Source organism: Mirounga angustirostris, unplaced genomic scaffold (assembly GCF_029215605.1).
Source record: "Mirounga angustirostris isolate CCGP_5_RB_7025 unplaced genomic scaffold, mMirAng1.0.hap1 SCAF_12, whole genome shotgun sequence".
Taxonomy (NCBI): Eukaryota; Metazoa; Chordata; class Mammalia; order Carnivora; family Phocidae; genus Mirounga; species Mirounga angustirostris.
In genome coordinates, this window is record NW_026991720.1 from 43,439,595 (window position 1) to 43,467,080 (window position 27,486).

Genomic DNA, 27,486 nt, shown 5'->3' on the forward strand with positions numbered 1-27,486 from the left:
CAAAATAACTATAATTTATGTTAAGTGCATAGCAATTATATGATGGTATTTTCTCATAAAACATGAGAAAACTTCTTTTTAAAATAGTCAATGTTTTCAAAATGGTGTTTCCATTTTTCCAATATTCAGGCTTCAGATTAACCATTAATGCAAATATGAATACCCTTCATTGAGCTTCAACAATATTACACATCCAATCTCTTAATTTGGGAGAATTAGTCATACTGATCAGATACTACAGGTGCCACTGAAGAATTCTACATTTGGTTTTTAAATTTCAATAAAATTATCTAAATAAGCAGAACTGACTAGATCTAGGGAATCTATAAAGCTTTAGAGAAAGTTGAGTTTCTAGGGGGATCTGGCTAGCTCAGTCAATGGAGCGTGCGACTCTTGGTCTCAGGGCTGTGAGTTCAAGCCCCGCATTGAGTGTAGCGATTATTTAAAAATAAATTCTTTTTTAAAAAAAAGAAAGTTGTGTTTCTACATATTTACTGGGATTTTCAATTCCTAAACATAATCTGAGATGCTAAAGGTTAGTCAGGATCTTGCCTTCTATACTGACAACCAAGAAAAATTACACAGTTATGTCTCATTTCTCTTATTTTTGATAAATTTTGTAAATTTAAGGTATGGATTTTATCTTTCATTTTAAAAGCAAATTGGTCCTTTTTAAAATCTGAACTGTCTTAAATACATAATCATTAGCAATTCTGCACCACTTGACATAATAAGGCCTGAAACAAGTTTTGATGTGTAATAGTCTCAGTCTAATAGTAACTGATCTCTAAATGGAACCCATCAAATGCTTGAAGAAATCCTTTCCTATTTTAAAAAAAAATAATCTACCAGGTAAGCCATTTTCTTTAAATCTTTAATTTACAAAAGATATCTCACTAGAGATACTAAATAAAAATGATTGAGGGGATTAAGGAGTGCACTTGTCATGATGAGCACTGGGTGATGTATGGAATTGTTGAATCAATATATTGTTCACCTGAAACTAATATAACACTTTATCTTAACTATCTGAGAATTAAAATAAAATAAAAATGATTGATGAAGCCTAAGTAAGGCCTTTTTATATCCTTTTCCAATAAAAGTTATATTTTAAATTATTTCCATTGTTGACATTCAGACTACAATGTCACCTGTCATTCCTAGTAAAATCACTTGCTATTGTTTCATAAAACTTCTACAGAATTCCTAGACTAAGATCCTAAAAAAAAGTTAAATCACTTACTGTAAACAGCCCACTCTTACTGCTACAGGAATATGGGGAAGCTGAGTAGCCCACTTCAGTGTCACATCCTGATAAATATGCAACATGTTATTATGGTTTCCAATCAAAGTATTTGTTGTTCCTTCAGAAACTGTATGTTGAATATAGAAAAGAGGATAATAAGAAAACAGTTATTTGCAATAGTATATCACTTTTAAGGGATTTATGATACAAACTAATTCTAATGTCTTAATGGAAAAGCATAAATAAGGTATTTATTTTAAGTAATAAAATAGTATTTTTCAACTTCAAGCACCAATATCAAAAATTAAAAAAATAATTTTACAGACTTGGGAACTATAAGTAGATGGCAGCCAACATTTTTGCATTTTATCAAGAAAGCATGAATTTCATTAATATTTAACACAATGAGCTAATGGTTTTTACTGGGCACTGGCTACAGATAAGTCATTCCATTAGGCATTACTATGCTCCTTTCTGCTTATAAAAGAATCTGGTGTTCTTTTGCAAACATCTTGAACTGCCACTTTTTGGAAAGCATAAATGTATACCTGAGGCCAATTCTCCAAGACATTCTATGCAAAGTAAAATGACTGACAAAACCAAATGTGTGCTTTATATCAAATGTGTATTCAAACTTTAAAAGTTAAAATTTCCATTACATGTTCTATATAAAACTATTTTCTTAGATGTTTAAAATATATGCGTGTGAATTTGGCTTTTCCTGATGTATATAACATAGCCTTGACATATGGAAAAGATAAAAGAAAAATCCTTCTACACACCTGAGCAATACGGGAGAAAACAACTTGGGCTACAATCAAGTTTCTTCATGAATCGAATCTGTCCATTATCCTTAAGGCAAAAAAAGTTTCTTTCACCAAGAACAAAAACAGAAGATGCTGACTGATTAAAAGAGACAATACATATATCAAGTGCTTGCTCTCCAATATTTAGAGTCCAATCCACCTACAAAGGAAAACCTAAAATCAATTTAGTTGCTAAAAACAAAGCATTTCAGTCACTTTCATATCAATACAATTAAAAAACTGTTTTACAACAAAGCAGACATAAAGATTGGCTGTCTTCATTCACTATTTTTTTTTTTTGCAATGACCATATTTCTGATATTTTATACACTCTAGTAGATTTTGTGCCATCTTTTACCAGATGATATAAGTTCTTCAGTGGTTCAAAATTACTCATAAATTTGGGAAATGGGGCAGGAAAAAAGAATACTCATATAAATTTAACCAAGGAGGTATAAGACCTGTACAATAAAACTATAAAATGTTGATAAAGAAACTGAAAAACACTAATAAATGGAAAGATATGCCGGGTACATCAATTAGAAGAATTACTATTATTAAAATGACCATTCACCCAAAGTGATCTACAGATTCAAATTCCTATCAAAGTTCCAATGGCATTTTTCACAGAAATATAACAAAAATCCTAAAATTCATACGGAACCACAAAAGACTCCAAATAGCCAAACCAATCGAGCAAAAAGAACAAAGCTGGAAGCATCAAATTACATGATTTTAAGTACACTATAAAGCTATACGTAGCAAAACAGCACACTGCTGGCATTAAAAAACAAAAACAAACAAACAAAAAGCAACCTAGACCAATGGAATAGAAAAGAGCCAAGAAATAAATGCATTTACAGTCAATTGATCCTCAACAAAAGTATCAAGAACATACAATAAAGACAGTCTCTTTAACAAATGGTGATGGGAAAACTTAATATCCACATGCAGAGGAGTGAAATTGGACCCCTATCTCATATCATATCCAAAAGTCAACTCAGAATTGGTTAAAGACTTAAACAAAAGACCTAAATCTGTAAAACTATTAGAAAAAAAAATAAGGAAAAGCTTTTTGTCATTGGTTTGGGCAATGATTTTTCAGATATGACCTCAAAAGCACAGGCAACAACAGTAAAAATAGACAAAAGGGGTTGCATCAAACTAAGAAGTTCCTGCACAGCAAAGGAAACAATTAACAGAGTAAAGAGAAAATCTAGGGATGGGAGAAAATCTTGCAAACCATCTACCCAATAAGGGGTTAATACTAAACATACATAAGGAGCTAGACAACTCAATAGCAAGAAAATTGCCTGATTTAAAAATAAGCAAAAGAATTAAAAGATATTTCTCAAAAGATATACAAATGGCCAACGGGTATATGAAAAAATGCTCAACATCACTAAATCATCAGGGAAATGCAAATCAAAACCACAATGACATATCACCTCACACCTGTTAGAATGGCTATTATTTTTTTTTTAAGATTTTATTTATTTATTTGAGAGAGAGAGCACGAGAGGGAAGAGGGTTAGAGGGAGAAGCAGATCCCTTGCTGAGCAGAGAGCCCGATGCGGGACTCGATCCCGGGACTCCAGGATCATGACCTGAGCCGAAGGCAGTCGTTTAACCAACTGAGCCACCCAGGTGCCCCAGAATGGCTATTATTAAAAAGACAAGAGATAAGTGTTGGCAAGGATATAGCGAAAAGGGACTCCTCATGCAACTGTTGGTGGGAAGGCAAACCAGTACGGCTACTGTGGAAAATGGTAGGGAGGTTTCTCAAAAAATGAAAAAATAGAATGACCATATGATCCAGCAATCATACTTCTGGGCATATATTCAAAGGAAGTGAAAACAGGATATCAAAGAGATATCTACATTCCCATGTTCACTGCAGCATTATTTGCAATAGCCAAGATATGGAATCAACTGAAATGTCCATTGATGGATAAATGAATAAAGAAAAATGAGATATTATATAGAATATATATACTATATAATGTGTATAATATAATGGAATATTATTCAGCCTTTAAAAAGAAGGAAATCCTGCCATTTGTGACAACATGGATGAACGTGGAGGGCATTATGCTAACTAAGTGAAATAAGCCAGGCACAGAAAAACAAACACTGCATGATCTCACTTATATGTGGGATCTAAAAAAGGTAAACATATATAAGCAGAGAGTGGGATGGTGGTTGCCAGGGTCTGGGGGAAGATGGAAATGAGAAGATGCTGGCCAATGGGTAAGAAGTTTCAGTTACACAGAATTAATAAATTCTGGAGACTTGATGTACAGTCTGGTGACTATAGTTATAATACTGTACTGTATAGTACATATACTTGAAATTTGTTAAGATAGATCTTAAATGTTAACATAAAAAAAGGTAACTATGTGAGGTGATAGATTTGTTAATCAGCTTAATTATGGTAATCATTGCACAATGTATTTATATATCAATAGATGTAGTTTACCATAAGTTTATACAATTTTTATTTGTCAATTATACCTCCATAAACCTGGAGGGGGGGGGGAAAGGCAGGTAGCGAATTGGTTGAGAGAATGCCCTATGCAAAGTGAACCACCTATACAAAGATCTTAAGACAGAAAAGGAAGGATCATGACTTGTTCAAAAAATACATATATACACATAAAGAAGTTACCTGCTTCACTGAAGAATTTCCCTAAGAGAAATTTCCATATTGTGTTTACTTTGCAAATCAAATTTAATAATCACTAAAACCTAACCAATATTGTTGTAACTATAATATTTTAATATAAAGACAATTTAAAAATGTATCAATATGTATATAAAGAGCAGTCATCAAGCTGTCCCAGGAATACAGACAGGATCCTCTATGCCTCAAGAGCTACTCGAGGGTAACTCCGTATCTCTGGAACATGGTCAGTGTTTAAGAAATGCTTCTTAAAACAAGGAAGGAAGGAAAAAAAAAGAAGAAAAAATAAAAATAAAAACAAGGAGGGAATGAATGTAATGAACATGCTTCTCAGAATTCAGCCCCCAATCAATATTTTTAAATTAAAAAAAAAAAACAGAAAAGAGGAAAGACATGGGCTGACATATACAGACATATACTGTATTCAGACAGCAATGATAGTGAGATGGCTCCACAAAAGCATCGGGACAAAGAGGAAATAAGACTGCCCTCAAAGTTAGGCTCTAATCAACAAATAATGGATCAAAGAAGAGATATGAAAACTCACACTAAAGATACAAATTTCTGACCATCAAGATATGACTTAGGTATTTATCTACTTCAGGTATTAAAATATCTGAAGAAGGTATGAAATCCAAATGCGGCTGGACAGGGGGAAGAACAAATATTATTGGTGTGTATATAAAAACAACCTGAAGGAGGAAGACAGCATAGTGAATATAGGTGAATGATCGATTATCTTAATCTGAATCAGGATTCAACACTAAGAAATTATTCAATTGGGGCGCCTGGGTGGCTCAGTCGTTAAGCGTCTGCCTTTGGCTCAGGTCATGATCCCAGAGTCCTGGGATCAAGCCCCGCATCGGGCTCCCTGCTCTGCGGGAAGCCTGCTTCTCCCTCTCCCGTTCCCCCTGCTTGTGTTCCCTCTCTCGCTGTGTCTCTCTCTGCCAAATAAATAAATAAAATCTTTAAAAAAAAAAAAAAAAGAAATTATTCAATTACCATTAAGTTCAAGTGTAGCTGACCTATATGAAAAGATTCCATGGTACACAAAACATAAATGTCAGTCCCATGAGTCACATTTCTCCTTACATTTTAATAGGCCATCATTCTAGCATTAAATATCACCGTTAGGGCGCCTGGGTGGCTCAGTCGGTTAAGTTTCCGACTTCTGATTTCGGCCCAGGTCATGATCTCAGAGTCATGAGATGGAGCCTTACATCAGGCTCCATGCTGGGACTGGAGCCTACTTAAGATTCTCTCTCTCCCTCTCCTTTTGCCCCTCCCCCCTTCTCTCCATCTCAAAGAAAGAAAGATCACTGTCTATAACTTGGGCTGATATGTCCCTGACAATTCATTCAGAATGGATAAGCAAACCAAGTTTCTGATGCTGCAGGCTGAGATCCAGCCAGTAAACGCTTTTAATTCACTAGGCACTGAGTACCACTCTCTGTGACCTCCCCTTAGGGAAATATACCACATTCTAAATTAATGTGTCTCAAAAAACACAGAAGTTTACTAAGAATAATAATTTTAAAATTCTTCCACTTCCAGCCAAGACAGAGTAATAGGAAAGACTTTACCATCCCACCTGAAACAATACAACGTGGACAAAACATATGAAACAACAGTTTACAAGGCACTGAATATCAGACAACAAAGGACAGCAATCCCTTGAGAACAAAACAAATGAGGTGAGTGGTTTGACTGCTCTATCCGTGGGACAGTTTTCAGGCCATGGCCCCAGGAGGAGGAACCAAGGCAAGGCCCAGCAAACTCCCTGAATTGAGGAAATGAACACTGGGAGTTCAGAGAAAGCAAAGCAGATGAGCACAGACAGCATGCCAAAAGGGAGAGAGCAGCACAGGGACAGAACTTTGACATCTGTAAGGAATCCTCTCAAATATTCATCTGAGTACTTATCAGCACATTCATGTAAAGAAACGACCCAAAGCCAGGGAAAGAACCACCCAAAAGGATTAGAGGTAACAGTGCCCAGCATTCATACCACCTGGAATACAGCCTGTACCAGCCAGCAGATTAGAACACCTCATAATTCCAAGGAAGCTGAGTAGAGCACTCAGAAGGGTCTTATCTCAGGAGTGGGGAATAAGCAGCCTCAGGATGAGTGCTGCTCTGGTCCTAGCTAACAATCCAAAAGGATCAAGCTGCCCAAGTACCATAACTACATCCCAGGCCTAAGCTCAAGAACAGTTATAGGAATACAAAAATATCTGGCACCCAAAAGTAAAATGACTATATCTGGCATCTAATAAAAAATCAGCAGACATGTAAAGAAACAAGAAAATATGATTCGCAAAGAAGAGATAAATAAGTCAACTGAAACTAGACTCAAAACTGATGCAAGTGTTAGAAAACAAGGACATTAAAACAAATTTTATCAGTGTATTCTATATCTTCAAAAAGTTATGTAGAGACATAGAAGATATAACAGAAAAAGAAACCAAATTGAACTTGTAAAGATGAAAACCATGAGAATTAACACCAGATTAGACATTACAGAAAAAAGATTAGTAATCTTGAAAACACAGCAAAACAAAATAGAAAAAAAATGTTTTTAATGAAAATAAAATCTGTGAGCTGTGAGATAACTTTAAGTAGGCTAATGTATGCGTAACTAGAGTCCCCAGAGGAGAGAAGAAAGATGGAACATTAAAAAAAAAAAAAAGTTTGAAGAATTAAGAGTCAAAAATTTTCTAATTTTCATGAAAACTATAAATTCACAGATGCAAGAAGCTCAACAAATTCTAAGCACAAAATAAAGAAAACTACACAAAGCCACATCATAGTCTAATTGCTTAAAAAAAGTGATAAGAGAAAATCAGAACAGCAGCCAGAGGAAAAAAGATACTATGAAGAGAGGAACAAAGATAAGAATGTAGGCAGATTTCTCATGAGAAACAATGGGAGCAAGAAGAGAGTGGAGCAACCTCTTAAAATGCCAGGGAGGGAAAAAAATCTGTCAAACTAAAACCTTATACCCAAAGAATATATTTTCAAACACAAAGGCAAAAAAAATCTTGGAGACATAGAAAAACTGAAAGAATTCATCACCAGTGGACTCGCACTGAAAGAAATGTGATAGCAAGTCCTTCAGGAGGAAGAAAAATGACACCAGATGGAAATACAGTTTACACAAATTAATGAAAAGTACCAGAAATGGTAACTATATGGGTAAATATATATTTTTCTTATCATTTAAATCACATTAAAAGATACTGACCATTTAAACAAAAATGGTAACAATGTAATATGGAGTTTATAGTGTATGTAAAAATATAGCATATGACAATAACACAAAGGCTAAGAAACAGAAGTATGGTCCTTACATGTGAAATGGTATATCACTGAGAGTAGATCATGATAAGTTAAATACTGTAAACTCTAAAAGAACTCCTAAAATGACAAAACAAAGAGTTACGACTAATAAGCCAACAAAGATAAAATGGATCATGCAAAATACTGAATAACTCTAAAAGAAAGCAGAAAAACAAGAAAATGGAAACAAAAAACAGATGGGACAAACAGAAATCAAATGGCCACATGACAAATTTAAACCTATCCATACTAATAATTACATGAAATGTGAATGGTCTAAAAAACAAATTAGAAGGCAGAGCATATTGTAATAAACAAAAAAGCAAGACCCAACTATGTGCTGCTTACAAGAAATGCATTTTCACTACAAAGACACAAATTGGATAAAAGTGAAAAGATGGAAACAGATATATCAGAGTAACACTCATCAAAAGAAGAATGTTACCAGAGCAAAAAGATAAAAAGGGTTACTTGATAATGAAAAGGGTATATGTTCATTATAAGACATAACAATCTTAAATGTTTATGTACCTAATAAAAGAATTTCAAAATACATGAAGCAAAAAACCGACAAAATTTCAAGGAGAAACAGACAATCCACAGTCAGATTTCAATACCCCTCCCTGAATAAATGACAGAAATTAGTAAAAAAAAAAAAAACTAATAAGGACATAGAAGATCTGAACAATGCTATCATCCAATCTAACTGACATTTACAGGACACCCAAGAACAGCTAAAAAAAAAATGGACATTCTTTTCAGGTGCTCAGTGAAGATTTACCAAGATAGACCATATTCTAGGCCATAAAAATCTCAATAAATCTGAAAGAATTCAGAGTCATACAAAGTATTTCCCTGACCACAAAAGAATTAAATTAGAAATCAACAAATAGTTAAGAGGTAACTCTGAGTAACACAGGCAGCTTTTAACTGCTTTCCCACAACTACCTTATTAAAAGCATTCCCCTGGATAAATTTTGTTTCTCTGCAATAGACTTAATGTTCCATGGCATCAGAGTCCTACCAAGTGACTGTGGTGTAACGAAAGGAAGTTTTACTGTTATTTCTTACTCGACTAATTAATTAAAGGAGAATGGGAAAATCACTCAACTGTAACTGTCTTCAGAATACATCCTCAGTGTAAGGTACAGAGTAGTATCAATAAACATTTACAATTAATAAGTAAAGGGTATTCCAGACTAAATAAAAAATATGTGCAGAAGCCTTGAATCAAGAACAGCCATGGAAAATCTGGAACAATGAGAAGCCCATGTGGCTGGAGTGCAGAATATAAGGGACAAATGGAAGAAAACCACTATTGAGGAGGAGGTCAAGGACAATTTGACTACCATTATCAACATTATCTTCATCATCTAGACATTTTGCTAAGTGCTATAAATAAATAAATATATATATGTGTATATATATATTTCTAATGGCAACATTGTAAAATAGATATTATCACCATTTTGCAACTGAGAAAACTGAGATTTAGCAAGGTCAACAAACTTGCTCAAACTTGCTCAAAATTAGTAATAAGTATAGCTCTCAAGATCTGACTCCAAGGAGCACCTGGGTGGCTTAGTTGCTTAAGCATCCGACTCTTGGTTTCAGCTCACGTCGTGATGTCATGAGTTGTGAGATCGAGCCCCAGCCCCTCATCGGCTCTGCAGTTGGCGGAGAGTCTGCTTGAGGATTTTCTCCCTCTGCCCCGCCCCCTACTCACGAGTGCTCTCTCTTTCTCTCTCTCGAAAATAAATAAACCCTAAAAAAAAGTCTGACCTCCAAGTCTATGCTTTAACCATTATCAGTATGGTGCCTCCAAATTCCGTGAAAAAGTATGTCATATTTGTATTTGTTGCACTCTTTCAATTTTTACTATTATTAAGAAAATATGTTTTCATCTCATTCTTGGCTCTTTTCAAGTTAGCCTTCCTTCCTACCTTAATTTCTATATCCTAATACAAAAAATTGGTTTTCTTGGGGTGCCTGGGTGGCTCAGTCATTAAGCGCCTGCCTTCGGCTCAGGTCATGATCCCAGGGTCCTGGGATCGAGCCCCGCATCGGGCTCCCTGCTCTGCGGGAAGCCTGCTTCTCCCTCTCCCACTCCCCCTGCTTGTGTTCCCTCTCTCGCTGTGTCTCTCTCTGTCAAAAAATAAATAAAATCTTTAAAAAAAAAAAATTGGTTTTCTCTAATATTCTTCCTTCCTTGGTATTCTAAATTCCACATTATTTCCTCATATGGTTTCTTAAGTATGTGTCCATCTCAAATACACTTTACTATTTCCATTATAATCTTCAATTCCTTCTGTTTTTTCTTGTCTATGGAGGTTCTCAGGATAAAGAGTTCACAACCATAATCTATTTCCTAATTTTCATTAAACAGAGAATTTATCATTTACAATTTTTCTTCAAACTACTTTTCAAATTACCAAACTTCCAACTTTGTCTTTGAGCCAATTTTATCTTTGTGGGCTATGAATTTTTATCTTTTGCTTATATATTTAACCACATGCCTACTCGTAACAGTATTTTTGCTTATTAAAGGTTTTTCTTTTTTAATTTTTTCTTTTTGCTATGTTGTCTTATAATCACTTCAGTTAAAAGTGACCTCATCTGCACATTTATAATTCTAGTGGTGCAACTCTATGATCTAATAAATTATAACAGGACCAGACATGTGTCTCCATTGCTCAATAATAGCCAACTAAATTTTTGCCCACTGATAGAATCATAACATAGAAAAGAAAAATAGCTAAAATAAATATCTTTTAAAACTTTCTTCCCAGGAATTTTTATTCTGGAAAAAAAAATTGGTGGTTAAATATGACATTACTGAAATTCTTATATATTAAAAAAGGCCTTACAACAAGTCTTTTCCCAGAACCAAGTTTTTGTTGTTCAGTCTCCTGTCTTTTATCTGCATCCGTTGCAAAAGCAAGTACTTGGTACCTGTTTGAAAGATATGAATAATTATAAGTGATTTTATAGTTAAAAAGTATAAACTACTTTAAACTTTAAAATCACATAACTATAAACTTATGAATTACATTTTTCTTGGTTTTAAAAACTGTAAAATTTAAGACTGAATTCTTATTGAATGACACTGTGACATGAAACTATGTAAAACTGTCATGATAAAGAAATTATAACCATGTCCCAAAATTCCATATTGGGAAAATAGCTCTGCCTACTATCAAAGCATTTCCATTAGAATTTTATATGACAAACAACAATATTCAAGAAAGATCCAGCACCAAAACACCACATAGAAAAAAACATAAATAATGCAAAGCAGCCAGATGTAGTAGAAATTGTTAACAGATATTCTATGACACCCAGAAGACCAGTTTAGTCCCCAGATAAACCACTTACTAGTTGGCAAACTAATCACTGTGTCTTATCTTTCCCACCTACAACATGGGAATAATAATCTCTACCTCAAACATGGTTAAAAGAATTTAAAAATAATGTAATGCCTATTGGTCTATTAGGTGCCCAATAGATCAACAAACAGACAGACACAGATTTACATATAAATAGAGATCAATCACCTAGTAGTTTATCTGGTATGTAATAAGTTCTCAATAAGGTGCATTATGTACATTATGACTTTCTATAAGTGTTTGATAGCTTTTATTTCATTAGTAACCTTTAGCTTAAATCATTCTTTAAAACAATTCACAAATATCATTCAATCCTGAAATGATTAACTTAGCCAATAAAATTTAAATTCTCTTATTTCCCATTAATTAATGATATATTGTTAAAGTAATAATCCTACTCTGAATGAAGAAACTTCAGACTCATAAATTCCTTTCTTTCCTATTGAATCAAAACTCTTGCATTGTTCTTCCATAGCTAAAAGGAAAATCAGTAGATATATTTGGACATCTCATATTGTCTAAGAGAAAGATATCTGAAAGTGTAAAAATCAATGACCTGAATGAATAAAAGCAATGTGGAATACCTAAATAAGCATTAAAATGTACACTGGTATTCAAATGTCATATACCAACTCTTAAAACTATCTCAATCAGGAATACTTGGTAAAAAAAAAAAAATGCCTTTAATTGCAGTTGGATGCAAAATGACTAAGAATTAAGATAGACTTAGCAAGGTATTCACGAAAATCAGTCTTACGGTTAAAATGGAAGCTGAATGTATATGAATTTCATCAATTCAATAAACATATAGTAGCGATCTAATACATCTAATATATCTAAGAGTGCTCTGTGCTAATAATAGGAGGTATGCACATGGTTCCTGGGGAACATGGTGGCAGAAACAAGTAATTGAGATGGAGATACATGTTTTAGTATAGGTTCAGGAGGAGAAAGCCAGGTTTTAAAGAATGAGTGAACACTCATCATGCTGGTAAAGAGGTAAAGGCATTATGGCAAGGCCAACAGCACATGAAAAGGCAAGTAGTAAAAAAAGACATGAAAGGCCATGACAGGAGTTTAGGAGAGATGCATGGCAGGGAGGAATGAGTCATGGGAAACGAGACAAAAAAGGAAGGAGGGTGAAGATCTCAGCCTTGTAAAACCATGCTAAGAAATTCCATGGGCAGCTGTAGCAAATGTCTCCATACCATTTGAGACTGACCTACAAAATCCCTCTGTCTCCAACAGTGCCAAATAATTAGACCTCACATTCCAAGCTTCAGATAGGATTATTTTACTCTTCCCAGTACACAGTAACAGAAATTGTATGCACTGGTGACTAAAACATCAGCCCCAGAGCTGGGCCTGCTATGGATCCAACCTCAGGCAATTAATTACATAGGAGGTTCATTTCCTGCACACACCAACCTACTAGAGGATGATATGGATATTAATGAGATTGTTGTAAAAATCCAAACTTTTGAGCTGTCTGAAGCTTCTTACAGAACTACAAAGCATTATTATATCATCCAGGAATAAGTGAGCCCCTGAAGTGGCCTCATTAACATCAAAACAGCAGGCAGAGACACAGCCAAAATTGACTCCTGATTTCCAAACCCAGACGGTTGCTCTTCCTGGAAGACAACTCAGAGGAGTATTTTATTACTAAATGTAACTGACAGTAAATTTAGATGATGACAAACTTACAATAGCATCTATTTTATAGTTCTCCCTTAAGTCCTCTTTACTGTGACCAATAATGTACATGGAAACCTATTTCCAAAACCAAACAATTCCAGGCAGACTTGGAAATTCTGAAATAAAGAAAATATTTGAGTTTTTTTTTTTCTTACCACTCAAATGTTCAGTGATATAAGCTAAAGAATAAAAGTCCCTCATTGACACTGCTGAAAGAATAATCAGGCCCAGTGTAATAAGATTTCACAAGAGTGTATCATATGTGTTTCTCAACAGAAAGGCACTAAGCACAAATACAGCAAGTCCAGGTGAATGGTAGCACTTTTTGACCCAATAGCCACAAATGCTTAACAGGTCCTGTGGAACCCCATGACAAACTCAGCCATATAATTTAGTGCTCTTCCATATCACATCGTAAAAACAGCACCAAGTAACTAAAATATGGATTGAGGTGTCACAGAGCACAAAACTAAACCCTCCAAAATCAATTATTTTCAAATGAAACATAGTTGTCACCGCAAAGGTACCAGGAGATCTTGGAAACTTGGTATTTACCCAGAGAACTCTACTAGAAATGGAAGCTCCAGATACAGAGCATTACTATGTTCATTACAAGTAAAGCTAAAACATTCTTAGTTATGCCAGGAAGAGTCCTTTTCATTGAAACATGCCAGTAACAAAATAGCTTTCCTTACAAACTTTTCACTCTTTCATCAAGTTCTTGTTAAACATCTCCCTTTAGCAAGGTACAATGCTAGGCATTTCAGGAGATACAAAATCCCTGCCATCAAGGAGCAGTTAGCCCTGTCAAGGAGAAAAACAAGCAAATACGTAATACCAGTTAAAGTGTGACTAGTACTTGAGGAAAGAGCAAAAAAACTACTCCGTGAAATTAAGAAGGAGGAGGTGCTACTTATGGCTAGGTCAGGAAGAGGAGCAGCGGGGCAGGGAGGCTTCCAGACATAATTTTCATAAACAGAGAAGAAAGAAAAAACTTCAGATAGAGTACAGTATGAGCAAAAGAGGAGAGAGAGAAAAGCCCTGAACATATATGGAAAACAGATATTTCAATTTGGCCAGAGCCTAAGGTTGGTGAAGAACACAATATTCTTTTTAAAATATTGTCAATTGGGATGCCTAGGTGGCTCAGTCGTTAAGCGTCGCCTTCAGCTCAGGTCATGATCCCAGGGTCCTGGGATCGAGCCCCACATGGGCTCCCTGCCTGGCGGGAAGCCTACTTCTCCCTCCCCCACCCTCCCTGCTTGTGTTCCCTCTCTCACTGTGTCTCTCTCTGTCAAATAAATAAATAAAATCTTTAAATAAATAAATACATACATACATACATAAATACATAAATAAATAAAATATTGTCAATTAAACTCTACAAATAATTTAAAAATACTTCTTTAAAGTCACTTATCTACTTAGCAATGTACTAGGTACATGTTGGGTATGGTGTGTAGCAAAGAAAAGGAGAGAAAATAAAGCTCATGGCAGGTATACTTCTTCAGGGAGCCTCCCTCCACTGAACTCTTACTGAGAGGTCCCACCTGTAGCCTCCTCAGTATCCTGTGCACAGCTCTCTAGAGCCTCTATCACAATGAACTGAAACAGCTGACTTACTACCTCCTACCCTTGCTTGCATACTGCTTGAGGACAAGGGACAGCTCTGACTTGACTCTGCGCTTCCAGTACCTGGCACAGTGTGTGACACAGAGAAGCCTCTTGAAAAATGTTTCCTGAATGAATAATTGAATAAATGAACTTATTCAGCCATGTTTAAGACAAACTCTGCTCTCAGGAATCTGATAACACAAGACATACTCTGGAATATTTCAGCAGAATACAAGAAGGCAATATATGATATTTGGCAAAAATCAGTGTTTTAGGCAATAATATATCAAGGAGGTGAAAAAAAGGAGGATAATTGAACCAGTTAACTTTAAAAGTCCCTTCCAAATCTGAACATCCAAATTAACAGAGGTAGAATGGGACTGGGTTGTAAGGAGCACTGACTGTCGATATATGAAGGTTTCAGTTTTTTAATGGGCAACAAAAATTATTCTGGCTTAAACAGGTTATTTTAAAAGGCTAGATATGAGAAGGATCCTTCAAAGTCTAGATTAGAAGAAAACCAGAAATGCAAGTGAGAAATAAAGGCCTGAATGCCTTTATGGGAAATGGGAAGCAAAGGCTGAATACAAGGGAAAAAAGTACCCAAAGGTCAGGATTTACTGACCAAATAATTCTGACAAGTAAAGGAAAGAAAAAGAAAAAGAGAATAAAAGCTAATCCAAAATTGTAACAAACATTGCTAAGAGAATGGTGTTATCTATCCTGCAACCTCAACCCCCAAAAAAGGCAAACAATTCTCTCACTTCAAAAGAAAAACAGCAAAGTATGTTTCTAAATTAGAACCACCTAGAGTATATGTTTGCAGTGATGATTTCTCGCTCTTATCCCCAAACCTACTAAATCAAAATCTAGTGTACTGGTAATTGGGAATCTGCAAATGTGCATTTTATAACAGGCTGCCCAAATGATCCTTATGCACACTGAAGTTTGAGATCCACAGCCTTCACTAGTTCCTATCTGAATATAACTGAGCTTGTTTTAAAGTAATTAAATATCAATATCAAAAATGAAAATAAATTATGTCTTAAAAGTCTTTTCTATTAACTGATTTCATTCTATTAACTGATTATAAATAGATGAAGCCTCAAAAGAACAAACCTACAGGGGCGCCTGGGTGGCTCAGTTGGTTAAGCGACTGCCTTCGGCTCAGGTCATGATCCTGGAGTCCCAGGATCGAGTCCCGCGTCGGGCTCCCTGCTCGGCAGGGAGTCTGCCTCTCTCTCTGACCCTCCCCCCTCTCATGTGCTCTCTCTCATTCTCTCTCTCTCAAATAAATAAATAAAATCTTAAAAATATATATATTAAAAAAAAAGAACAAACCTACAGTTTTCATGCTTCCTCCAACCCTAAATTGCACCAGCGATTATCATTTAATTTAATCTATTAAACTTGAAAGCGTATATAAATGTAATATACTATTTAATGTTATAAGCCTTCTTAATTGCATCATTTCATAATAATCACATATCCTATGCATTTTTACCATTATAAAAGATCCACACAAGGGATAAGGTGTGTATTTTTAGTCCTAGATGGAGATGGATTTAATAGATTGGTATGTTGGTAAATTACCACAGTTCAAAGAGGGTGAGCTTCTTTGAGATTAAACTTACACGTTAAGGAAACCTACACATTGCTTCCTCATCCAGTCACTCCTGGAGTTATAACCAAATTAATTCCTATGCACATATTTCAAAGAGTAAGTCATGGAGCGTTCAAATCTTTCTATTGTGTCCCCAGCGTAGCACTGCCAGTTCCCTCCTAGGCAGGAGTTGAGGCACGGAACTGGGTGGAAAGCTGAAAAGCAGATCTCCTCAATATTGCTTAATCTTTGCCAGGCTTGAATGAATTATACAGATATTTTTCTCAACCCTCTCAAAATAAGTATATTTTATTTCTTACCAGTAGCAATGCCACAATTCATTCGTCTCCTTTGGATAAGAGCCATAGGAGTTAAAGAAGGAGTATGATATAATGACACAGTACCTCCGTCAGTTAACTTCTGCTTAGTCACAAACATTTGCTTATGTTCAGGGTTTTGAATCTAAGATACCTTGACAATAATTCACAAAAGGTAGACTGCCACTTAATGAAGGTGAAGGGAATACTGCATTAACATGCTATATGCACAATACTGAAACTTGAAGACAAAAATTTACAGGTGTTGCCTGATGAATTTATATTTCTTCCTGCCTTGGGAAAAATCATACGACCAAAAATAATACTGAAAAGCTATAATGAAGTGTTGCTTAGACGTTTAAAGTTCTAAGTGTTGCCATCGGTAAGATAACAACAATGTTACTGAAGATACTGTAATCCTCCAAGTCTATTTCTTTTCCAAGAATGAATTTGTACTTTCTTTTCCCCATTATCCCCTCCAACAAAAAAACACACCCTCCAAAAACTCAAAACCCTAATTTTTATTAAAATTTAGCTGGTAGAAGAAAAAGGTCTCTCTCAAACACAATCCCTCCAAATCAGTAAGAATTTCTAGCAAAAAGTATAAACTGTTTTCATAGGGTCATTTTCATACTTCATTTGTACTATGAATTGTTCTTTTTAAAACATTCATAATAACGCTTGTATTTTTGCTAGTATTCTTCCTATGTCACATATTTTTTTATAAAATAATTTCATATATGCATCTTTTCATCTGGCTTTTTTCACTCATACTGTGCTTTATTATTAATAATTCAGGAAACAGTCAATAATTAATCAGCATTTTCTATGGGGTGGCAACTTGACATACATTCAATCCTTTTAACAAGCTTGTCAAAATAGCCATTATTCCCACAACTATACGATCAATTAATCTTTGACAAAGCAGGAAAGAATATCCAATGGAAAAAAGTCTCTTCAACTGGGGTGCCTGGGTGGCTCAGTTGGTTAAGCGTCTGCCTTCAGCTCAGTCATGATCCCAGGGTCCTGGGATCGAGCCCCAAGTTGGGCTCCCTGCTCAGTGGGGAGTCTGCTTCTCCCTCTGCTCTTCCCACTGCTTGTGCTCACCCTTTCTTTCTTTCTCTCAAATAAATAAATAAATCTTTTTAAAAAATGGTGTTGGGAAAATTGGACAGCAACATGCAAAAGAAACTAGACCATTTTCTTACATCATACACAAAAATAAATTCAAAATGGATTAAAGACCTAAATATGAGGCCTGAAACCATAAAAGTCCTACAAGAGAACATAGGCATAACCTCTTTGACATAAGCTGTAGCAACTTCTTTCTAGATATGTCTCCTCAGGCAAAGGAAACAAAAGCAAAAATAAGGTACTGGGACTACATCAAAATAAAAAGCTTCCACACAGCAAAGGAAATGATCAACAAAATGAAAAGGCAACCTACGGAATGGGAGAAGATACTTGCAAATGACATATCCAATAAAGGGTGAGTATCCAAAATATATAAAGAACTTATAAAACTCAACACCCCAAAAACAAATGATACAATTACAAAATGGACAGAAAACATGAACAGACATGTCTCCAAAAAAGACATACAGATGGCCAACAGACACATGAAAAGATGTTCATCACCACTTACCATCAGGGAAAGGCGAATCAAAACTACAATGAGATATCACCTCATACCTATCAGAATGGCTAAAATCAACAACACAAGAAACAACAGGTGTTGGCAAGGATGTGGAGAAAAAGGAACCCTCTTGCACTGTTGGTGGGAATTAAAACTGGTGAAGCCACTCTGGAAAACAGTATGGAGGTTCCTCAAAAAGTTTAAAAAAATGTTAAAAACAGAACTACCCTGGGGCACCTAGGTGGCTCAGTCTGTTAAGCATCTGACCCTTGATTTCAGCTCAAGTCATGATCTCAGGGTCGTGAGATCGAGCTCCTCATCACGCTCCATATTGGGTGTGGAGCCTGCTTGAGATTCTCTCCCTCTGTCTCTCCCCACTTGCTCTCTCTCTCTCTCTCTCAAAACAAAAACAAGGATGGGTTAGCCTGGTGATGGGTATTAAGGAGGGCACATACTGCATGGAGCACTAGGTGTTATACGCAAACAATGAATCATGGAACACTACAAAAACTAATGATGTAATGTATGGTGATTAACATAACATAATAAAAAAAACAAAAAACAAAAGCAGAAATACCCTATGATCCAACAATTGCACTACTGGATATTTACTCAAAGAATATAAAAACAGTAATTCAAAGGGATACATGCACTCCTATGTTTACAGCACTATTTACAATAGCCAAGATATGGAAGCAGCTGAAGTGTCCATCTATTGTTGAATGCATAAAAAAGATATGATACACACACACATACGTGCATGCGAGCAATGGAATGTTATTCAGCCATAAAAAAGAATGGAATCTTGCCATTTACAACAAACATGGATGGAGCTAGAAAGTATAATGCTAAGTGAAATAAATCAGTCAGAGAAAGACAAAATACCATATGACTTCAATCATATGTGTAATTGAAGAAACAAAACAAATGAGCAAAGGGAAAAAAAAAGAGAGACAAATGAAGAAACAGACTCTTAATTATAGAGAACAAACTGATGGTTACCAGAGGGGAGGGAGATGGCAGATGGGTTAAATAGGTGCTGGGGATTAAGGTGTGCACTTGTGATGACCATCTGCTGATGTATGAATTGTTGAATCACTATATTACACCTGAAACTAATATAACACTGTATGTTAACTAACTGGAATTAAAAACTTTAAAAGCCAAAAAAAAAAAAAAAATAGCCATTATTATCCCCGTTACAACCAGGGTAAGGACACTGACTATCAAACAGCTGCAAGTAGCAAAATCAGGATTCCAATCCAGGTCTGCCTCTTTCCAAATCCTTTCTCTCAATCTCTGTACTATACTTGCAAATATTTTATAATATGTAAATGATATCCTCTAAATCACCACAATCACATTTTATCAAAGAAACCAGTCTCTTTTTCATTTGTAATATCCAAGCTTTTTGTAAAAAAATATTAATCAGCAACATACCAAGAGTCATGATTCCAAAGATTCAACATCCAAACTTACTTGTAACTTTCCACTTGTCGGCAGGAAGAGACAGTAATGAAGGAATCTGTACGGGAACTGTAAGCAAGAGGGCCAGGTAAAAGAGAACCAGGGAGAAATCTCCCAAAAGCATAGCTTTCCTGCTCAAACACCATCAGCATCCCATCCATAGACTGGATACAAATTAAATCTCGACCTAAAGAAAAATTAGAGGAAATTAGTGACTTTTTCTTTATAAATATAATGGTTTCCATTTATCACTATCCATCACAAAAATGTCATAGTTAATCTTTTCCCCAAAGGGGCAATATAAGCAGTTAAAATTTTATATTACAAACTGATAAAGCTATCAGATTATTGTATATCAGTATACATACATTTCCCAGTTTTTAAATTATTTAGAAGATGTCTATAATTTTAAGTACACTTATTTTCATTTACTATATGCTACAATCTCTAGCTCAAGATAATCTCTCAGAACAATCATGACCCTGTAAGATATCACTTTTTTCAAAATCAAAAATATAACAAAAACTAATGAGTAGAGGCTACTTCTCTTCTTCATAGTATGTCAGTCTCATACTTTCAAATGACTTAGACATGAGTCAAACACAAGAGACCAAACCCACAGACATGCGTTAGGCACCAGTTTTACACAAACCGTAGTGTTAAGCACTGTTGGGAGTGAAAAATACTAATATTGAAAAATACTAATCACAGATGCACCCTAAACTATGGACGGATTCTGAAGTGTCTTCTGCCCTAGAAACAGACAAAACATCTATAAACTACATATCAAAGCATTCAAAAAAGAATAACAGTCTGGGTTCAATATGGGCTCAGTATTGAGTGGGAGCAATTATTAGGCCTATACATCTCAAAAAGAGAAAAGTCATAGGGTATAAGAAGTTGTTAAATGGGTTTAATGTAGTTTTGTATAGCTCAGTCATTTGCAAAAAAGAACTTGTGACAGAGAAGCTAAATGTTCCCCCTAATAGCCATTCTTTCTTTTGATACTTGAATTATCACTAGACATGTGGCCATTCAGCATAAAAGTCTGCTTATCCAGGCCTCTATTACAGATACAATTACATGATTATGTTCTTGCCAATGAGATAGGAGCAGAGGTAATATGTGCAATACCCAGATACACCCGTAAAAGGACTGAGTATACCCTCCCCTCCATTCTCCCCAGCATGACGGTGGAACTGGCACAGCTGTCTTGATAGGCCTCAGAGATGGAAGCCACATATGGAGGACAACAGGGCCCACCCCCACCCACTACAGAGTGGGACCACTTTATCTTCAGGTGGTTAAATACGGCAGAAATAAACAGTCTCCTTATTTAAACCATCATTAAGTCTGTGTCTTTGTTAATGCAATCAAATATCTATATCTTAAATACCACAGAACTTATTTGAAACTAAAGATCCATTAGCATTGCTAAATCTTAAATTTTAGTTTCTTTTGATTGGATCCTGGTAATAAAAAACAACAAGGTAGGGGCACCTGGGTGGCTCAGTCGTTAAGCATCTGCCTTCGGCTCAGGTCATGATCCCGGGGTCCTGTGATCAAGCCCCGCATTGGGCTCCCTGCTCAGCAGGCAGCCTGCTTCTCCCTCTCCCACTCCCCCTACTTGTGTTCCCTCTCTTGCTTTGTCTCTCTCTGTCAAATAAATAAATAAAATCTTAAAAAAAAAAAAAAGGTATAGAAGACACTGGAACAACTGGGGAAACTGGAATATGACTATACGTTAGAAAAAATTAGGAATTATTGTTTTAAGTGTGCTCATGGTATTGTGATTATGTAAGAGAACATATAAGATTATGTTCTTATTGGGAGATGAGTGTTATAATATTTATGGATGAAGTAGCACAAGATCTGTACCTTACTTTTTTTTTTTTAAAGATTTTATTTATTTATTTGAGAGAGAGAATGAGAGAGAGAGCATGAGAGGGGGGAGGGTCAGAGGGAGAAGCAGACTCCTCACTGAGCAAGGAGCCCGATGCGGGACTCGATCCTGGGACTCCAGGATCATGACCTGAGCCGAAGGCAGTCGCTTAACCAACTGAGCCACCCAGGCGCCCTGTACCTTACTTTCAAGTGGATCAAACTAAATCTGTGTGTGTGTGTGTACACATATATGTAAATATACATATACATATACATATTATTTATAACTGTTGACTCTAAATGGTGGAAATATGGGTGTTCATGTTACTTTTTCTGGTATTTAAAATGTTTCACAATAAAAGTATAGACAAATGAAATACAGTGTTTAAATATAACCTTTTGTATACAAATTCACTTTCTTAACAACTGGGGGGGGGGGTACTCAGCATTAGTGAATTGAGTAGGACCTGGGAGGAGAACAATAAATTTAATCTTAATAAGCAAGAATCAAAGAGACAACAAAATTGAATTAATGAAAAATTTATGCAATGACCCTGACCTATGGGGGAGAATATTACTGTAATCAAAATGTATTCTTGATGTCTGTATTATTAAAGAATGTGAGGTCAGAACATGTGTATTTCTAAGCAGAAGTACCAATGAAATTTGAGTTCATTTCAATATGTTGAATATCACTGAACCACAAATCTTCAGACTCCCAAAGACCTAAAAGAAGTGGTCCTCAAAGCATGGCTCCCAAGTCACCAGCATCAGTATCATATAGGAACTTCTTGGAAGTGCAAATTATAGGATTCTGCTCTAGATCTACTAAATCAGAAACTCTGCTATTAGGGTCCAGCAATTCTGGGTTTTACCAAGTCCTAGAGGCTTTCTGACGCACGCTAAAGTTTGACAACCACTGCCTTTGCATGGTATAACAAAGAACTAGAGTTTGAAGAAAACTTGAGCCCCAGAGAAAACTCGGCTCCTTAGCATGGTACTATATGAAGTCTTATTTTCTGAGACTCTAGCAATATAGAGGAGCATACTTATACTGTAATGTCCACATGGGCTGTCTCTACTGTCAGATAATCTGGGTTTGAGTCCAGCTCCACCAATTATTGGCTATGAGCTTGGGCTCAAGTTTCCCTGTCTGCAAGACAGCATACCTACTTTAGTTAGCTACTGTGCAAATTAAATGAAGTATGGAAACTAGATCCAGCAGGCAGCAAATACTCCATCACATTGTTATTTTATAAGTTATTTTATAAGTCTCTACTACACATTGTACTGATGTTCAACTACTTGCTGCTTCCCACATACATCATGATGTGTATGCTTCCTTGATTTTGCTTATGTTATTACCTTTCCCCAAAAAGTCTTACACTCATATTCCCCGGTCTAGTGCACATTTGCTGGCAGCCTCTTGGTCGTCCATTCTCTCCTCCTATCTTTGGCCATGAGGTTTGAATAATGAGACTGACTTCATTCTAAGCTTGAGGGTAGGCCCTGACTTATCCAAACCAATCCGTATTTCATTAATCACAGTGATTGGTTCGGGGATAGGTATAATTTACAGTCAATGTGCAAAATTAAATCTCTTGGTTTAGCTAGAACTAGAGAAAAACTTACTCTTCCCTCTGGGGAATAATATGTGAGGAGGATAAAGTCTGGAATCACAGAGGCCATTTGGCTTTTACAAAGGCACCATTAAAAGAGGGCCATGGAAGACACGGTTTGAGCCAAGGCATCAAGCGTAACTTGAAGCCAAACCTACCTGGGAACTTTGCAGGCAATAAATTCCCATAAATATTGAAGCCACTCTGAGTTAGATCTCTGTCCCTGAATCAAGTGGATCAACCCATTTGTCCTCTGAGAGACATCACAAACAGGCTCATCTCTTTCCCCCTCAACCACCCTCCATGTGTGATCCCACAGAGCTCCATCCTCACCTCCATCTTACAACTAATCATCAGTTGAAATGATCTGTTTTTGTGTCTCTTGTTCACCCTAGACTAAACTCCAAGGCAGGAAGCATGTCTTACTCATCTCTGTAAATCCAACAACTATAAAATGCCTGGCACATAGGAGATACACTAATAAATGTCTGTTGAACTGAAGTAAGCTAGGCAAAATAATTTATTCATCTGAAGTTCAGATTGGCTGAGATTTTATTCTATGTGTTTCACATACTGCATTTGAAGTATGTGAAAAATGCTTTATTTATTACAATCTCAGCTGCTGACGTTTAGAAAAATGTAGGGATCAATCCAAAACATTACTCAAAAATAAATAAATAAATCCTTCAAATCACTGCTTTGGAAGCCACTTCAGAATACATACCAAAGGCTCCCCTTACAGATAATGCGAACAGAAAGAACAGTCTAGAGAAGCCATGAAAGTTTGTAGTTCTGACAGAACAGAGCCAACAGGAAGCCTTCATAAAAGCGATAGGATTTCAGGAGCTATTTAAATGACCTAGCCCTGAACCATACTCAAAGTCCTTACCACATGCTCAGTATTATATTAGGAGCTGTAAGAAATATAGAACATCAGGAGTAAAAACTACTATTGACATTTACTGAGCACCTGTTATATTCCTGCCTTTGTGCTAAACATTTACCCAGCATATTAGCTATAATCTTTAATAACTCTAAAGGTGGACAGTAGTCCCATGTGACACATGAGAAAACTAAAACCCACAGAGTTTAAATAATTTGCCTAGGGGCACCTGGGTGGCTGAGTTGGTTAAGTGTCTGACTTTTGGTTTTGGCTCAGGTCATGATCTCAAGGTCATGAGATCAAGCCCCACATGCAGCTCCATTATCTGTGCAGTCTGCTTAGGATTCTCTTCCTCTCCTTCTCCCTCCCCCTCTGCCCCTCCTGCTGCTCACACACTCTCTTTTTCTCTATATAAAATAAGTAAATAAAATATTTAAACAATAATAATAATAATTTGCCTAATGCCAAAGAGTTAGAAAATGACAGAGCTAGTACTCAAATAGAAATCATTCTCACTCGATTATACCACATGTTCCCGGGGAGACTTCATTATACCACACTGGATCCATTTTAAAAATTAATGTAAGTTAACATACAACATCTAAATGATGTGAAACAGACTAAGTACTACAGAAAATCAAAGAGCTTCATTACAATGAACATCCTGGGAAAGATTTCATGATAGAGATAGGATGTATCTGAGAAGGATAGGTATAATGAATAGGGGTCAAAGTTAAGAGTAGAGAAAGCTTCTGGAGGGAAAAGGAACATACTAGAAGAAAATGCAGAGGCATTTAGACTTGACCCAGTGAATGTATCAAGTTTTACCAATAGGGCATGAAACATAAAAGCAAGCAGTAGATTGAAAAGATGACAATATCTTTTTTTGTTTTTAAGATCTTATTTATTTATTTGAGAGAGAGAGAGAGCGAGGGAGAGCATAGGCGGGGAGGAAAGGGAGAAGCAGGCTCCCCACTGAGCAGGGAGCCTGACGCAGGGCTTGATCCCAGGACCCCAGGACCCTGGGACCATGACCTGAGCCGAAGGCAGATGGCCAACCGACTTAGCTACCCAGGCGCCCCAAAAGATGACAATATCTTAATGATGCTTCCTCAAAAATTATGCCTTAACTGTACAGAGAAAAAATGTCTTTTAACATTGAAATAATTTGGAAGGTTGGAGATTTCATCAGAATTTAAAATCTGGATATATATCCCGTTGATCTTTAACCATGATGAGAGAAAACCAACCATTGTGATTTGAAATATTATTTGCAAGAGCTAAGAACAAATTGAGAAAGGACTCACCAAAACCATTTTGAAAGGATTTTTAAAGTCATTATTTTTTCATTTTCAATGGCAAAGAAAAAATTTTATGTCTGTGGGGATGGGGAGGTGGAGGCAGGAAAGTTCTATTATGGCAGCCTCATGAAATGAACATTTATTAAATACTGTGTCTCATTTCCTGATGTTAAAATATCATGTAGTCAAAGCTTTAACAGGATGGATAAACATGTTGAACTGACTGCTAGATTAACAGTCTTCTTTACTAAATTATAGTCTATTCATTACAATGTGTGTGCATGCGTGCATATGTGCATGTGTGTGTCCCCATGCCCAGAAGTTCTTTCTACCATGCATGACCCAGAGCATTTTCCATCATGCACAATTACAGCAGCAAGGGTCCCATGGAGGGCAGTCCTGAATACCATTTCCTCCATTTCTCTGCTGTCTTTTTCTTCCTGTGAAATCTATGCAGCAGAGTAAGTGGAATGGCATACATGAAAGAAGACTACCATTACTCAGCATGCTACATGTATTCTGAATCTCTCTATGCTCATATTTCTTTTACGCATTGAGTAAAAATACAAGTGAAGAAATGCAAACGTGACCTGTGGCCAAGCATATATTGCAGTTCAGCATGCAGCTGTCAAAAATACTTGGTCTTTCTCCAAGCCTGAAAAATACATGAAAAACAGTTGTATAGGTAGTCAAAAAGGCAGACAGGAAACATCAAGAGACTGATACATAAGAACAGAAGAGTCCAAAAGTCTGTGGAACTTCCGCTCGCTCGCTCACTAGTTTTGCACACATGCACGGAAAAAAAAATTTTGTTGTTGTTGCTACAGAAAAACTGAAACACTAACTCATTAATCTTTATTTCAAACCTAACTAAAAAATGATACGTGTTTGCTATGAGCAACTACATAAAAATGTTCAGAGTAGAATTTCAACAGATACTGACTTAAAAACAAATGGTAGATGGATTTCTAGAGCTTGCAGGATTTTAAATTCACCATTAAATAGAATTTTTATACTTTTTTATTCATATCATCATATCAACAGAACTATCATACTTTCGAGATACATGATAGTATTTGGTCATGTTTAATAATTAATAATTGGCAATTAACTGAATCAAAGAATAGCTAACTTCTGTCTTGTTACTCTCTCCCTCATATTTTTTATTTAAGCATTCTAAAAGCAATCAGTGTCTGATAATGCAATATTCAAGTAGATTCTAAGTTTAAAATCTTAGTTATATATAAATAAATAAAATTTAAAGCCCTAAGCAAACACAGAAAATCAACAAATAGAACACATGTGTTGAGCTAAACAGCTAATACTTTTAAATATGTACCAGGGAAAAATTACACAAATTCTCAACTATTATTCAAGAGTTTCCCCCAATAAATAACTTCATGAGACTAATTACTTTAAGGCTCAAGAAAATAAAAATTGGGTCTACATAGTAACTCTTCATATGAACTTGCCTTTTGACATTTTAATGTGTCTCATTTTAATAGGCACCTTAATAGACTTACAAAGACCACTAGTGTGTGTTCCGCCAAGCTATTTATCACAATTTTCCCCTTAAACTGTGAACAAGTTTAATAACATAAAGAAATTACAACCATTCATTAAATTAGCATTATATGTGATGGATTCAATATGAATGCAATGTTAGCATTTAAAAGAAGGCCCTAAACATATTATCACTTGCATCCATAAGATAATGGGTGAATTACTTTGTAATGATAATGAAAGGTTTGAAAACATTCTCCAGAACTCACATTCATTCAATGAATTCCACATTCACTGTATACCTAGTATGTGCTACAAGAGAGACATAGTTGCTACCCTAAGAAAGCGCAGTGAATATGGGAGTTCACCAGTTAAATATTCTAATAATGTAAGAACAGGGACATATTAGAATAATTTAAAAGGCAATGTAGTTTGATTAACAGTGTCTGGAAGAATCAAGAAAAGCTTCAAAACAGAGATAACACTTGGGTCTTGCAGGTT

At 35.8% G+C, this 27,486-nt stretch overlaps 1 protein-coding gene across 12 annotated transcripts in view; it reads right to left on the minus strand.

Annotated features, from left to right (window-relative positions):
• The window catches only part of BBS9 (Bardet-Biedl syndrome 9), a 452,171-nt gene that overhangs the window by 322,882 nt on the left and 101,803 nt on the right, over positions 1-27,486 (minus strand). For all 12 annotated transcript variants that reach the window (XR_010406428.1, XR_010406427.1, XM_064575077.1 and 9 more), the window contains 4 exons: positions 19,808-19,982; positions 10,942-11,026; positions 2,029-2,212; positions 1,244-1,373 (listed from right to left, as the gene is read on the minus strand). Coding sequence is in view for 10 of the 12 variants with exons in the window: in XM_064575070.1 (XP_064431140.1) it covers positions 1,244-1,373; positions 2,029-2,212; positions 10,942-11,026; positions 19,808-19,982 (574 nt within the window). In the remaining 2 variants the exon portion in view is untranslated. The remainder of the gene's footprint in view (positions 1-1,243; positions 1,374-2,028; positions 2,213-10,941; positions 11,027-19,807; positions 19,983-27,486) is intronic.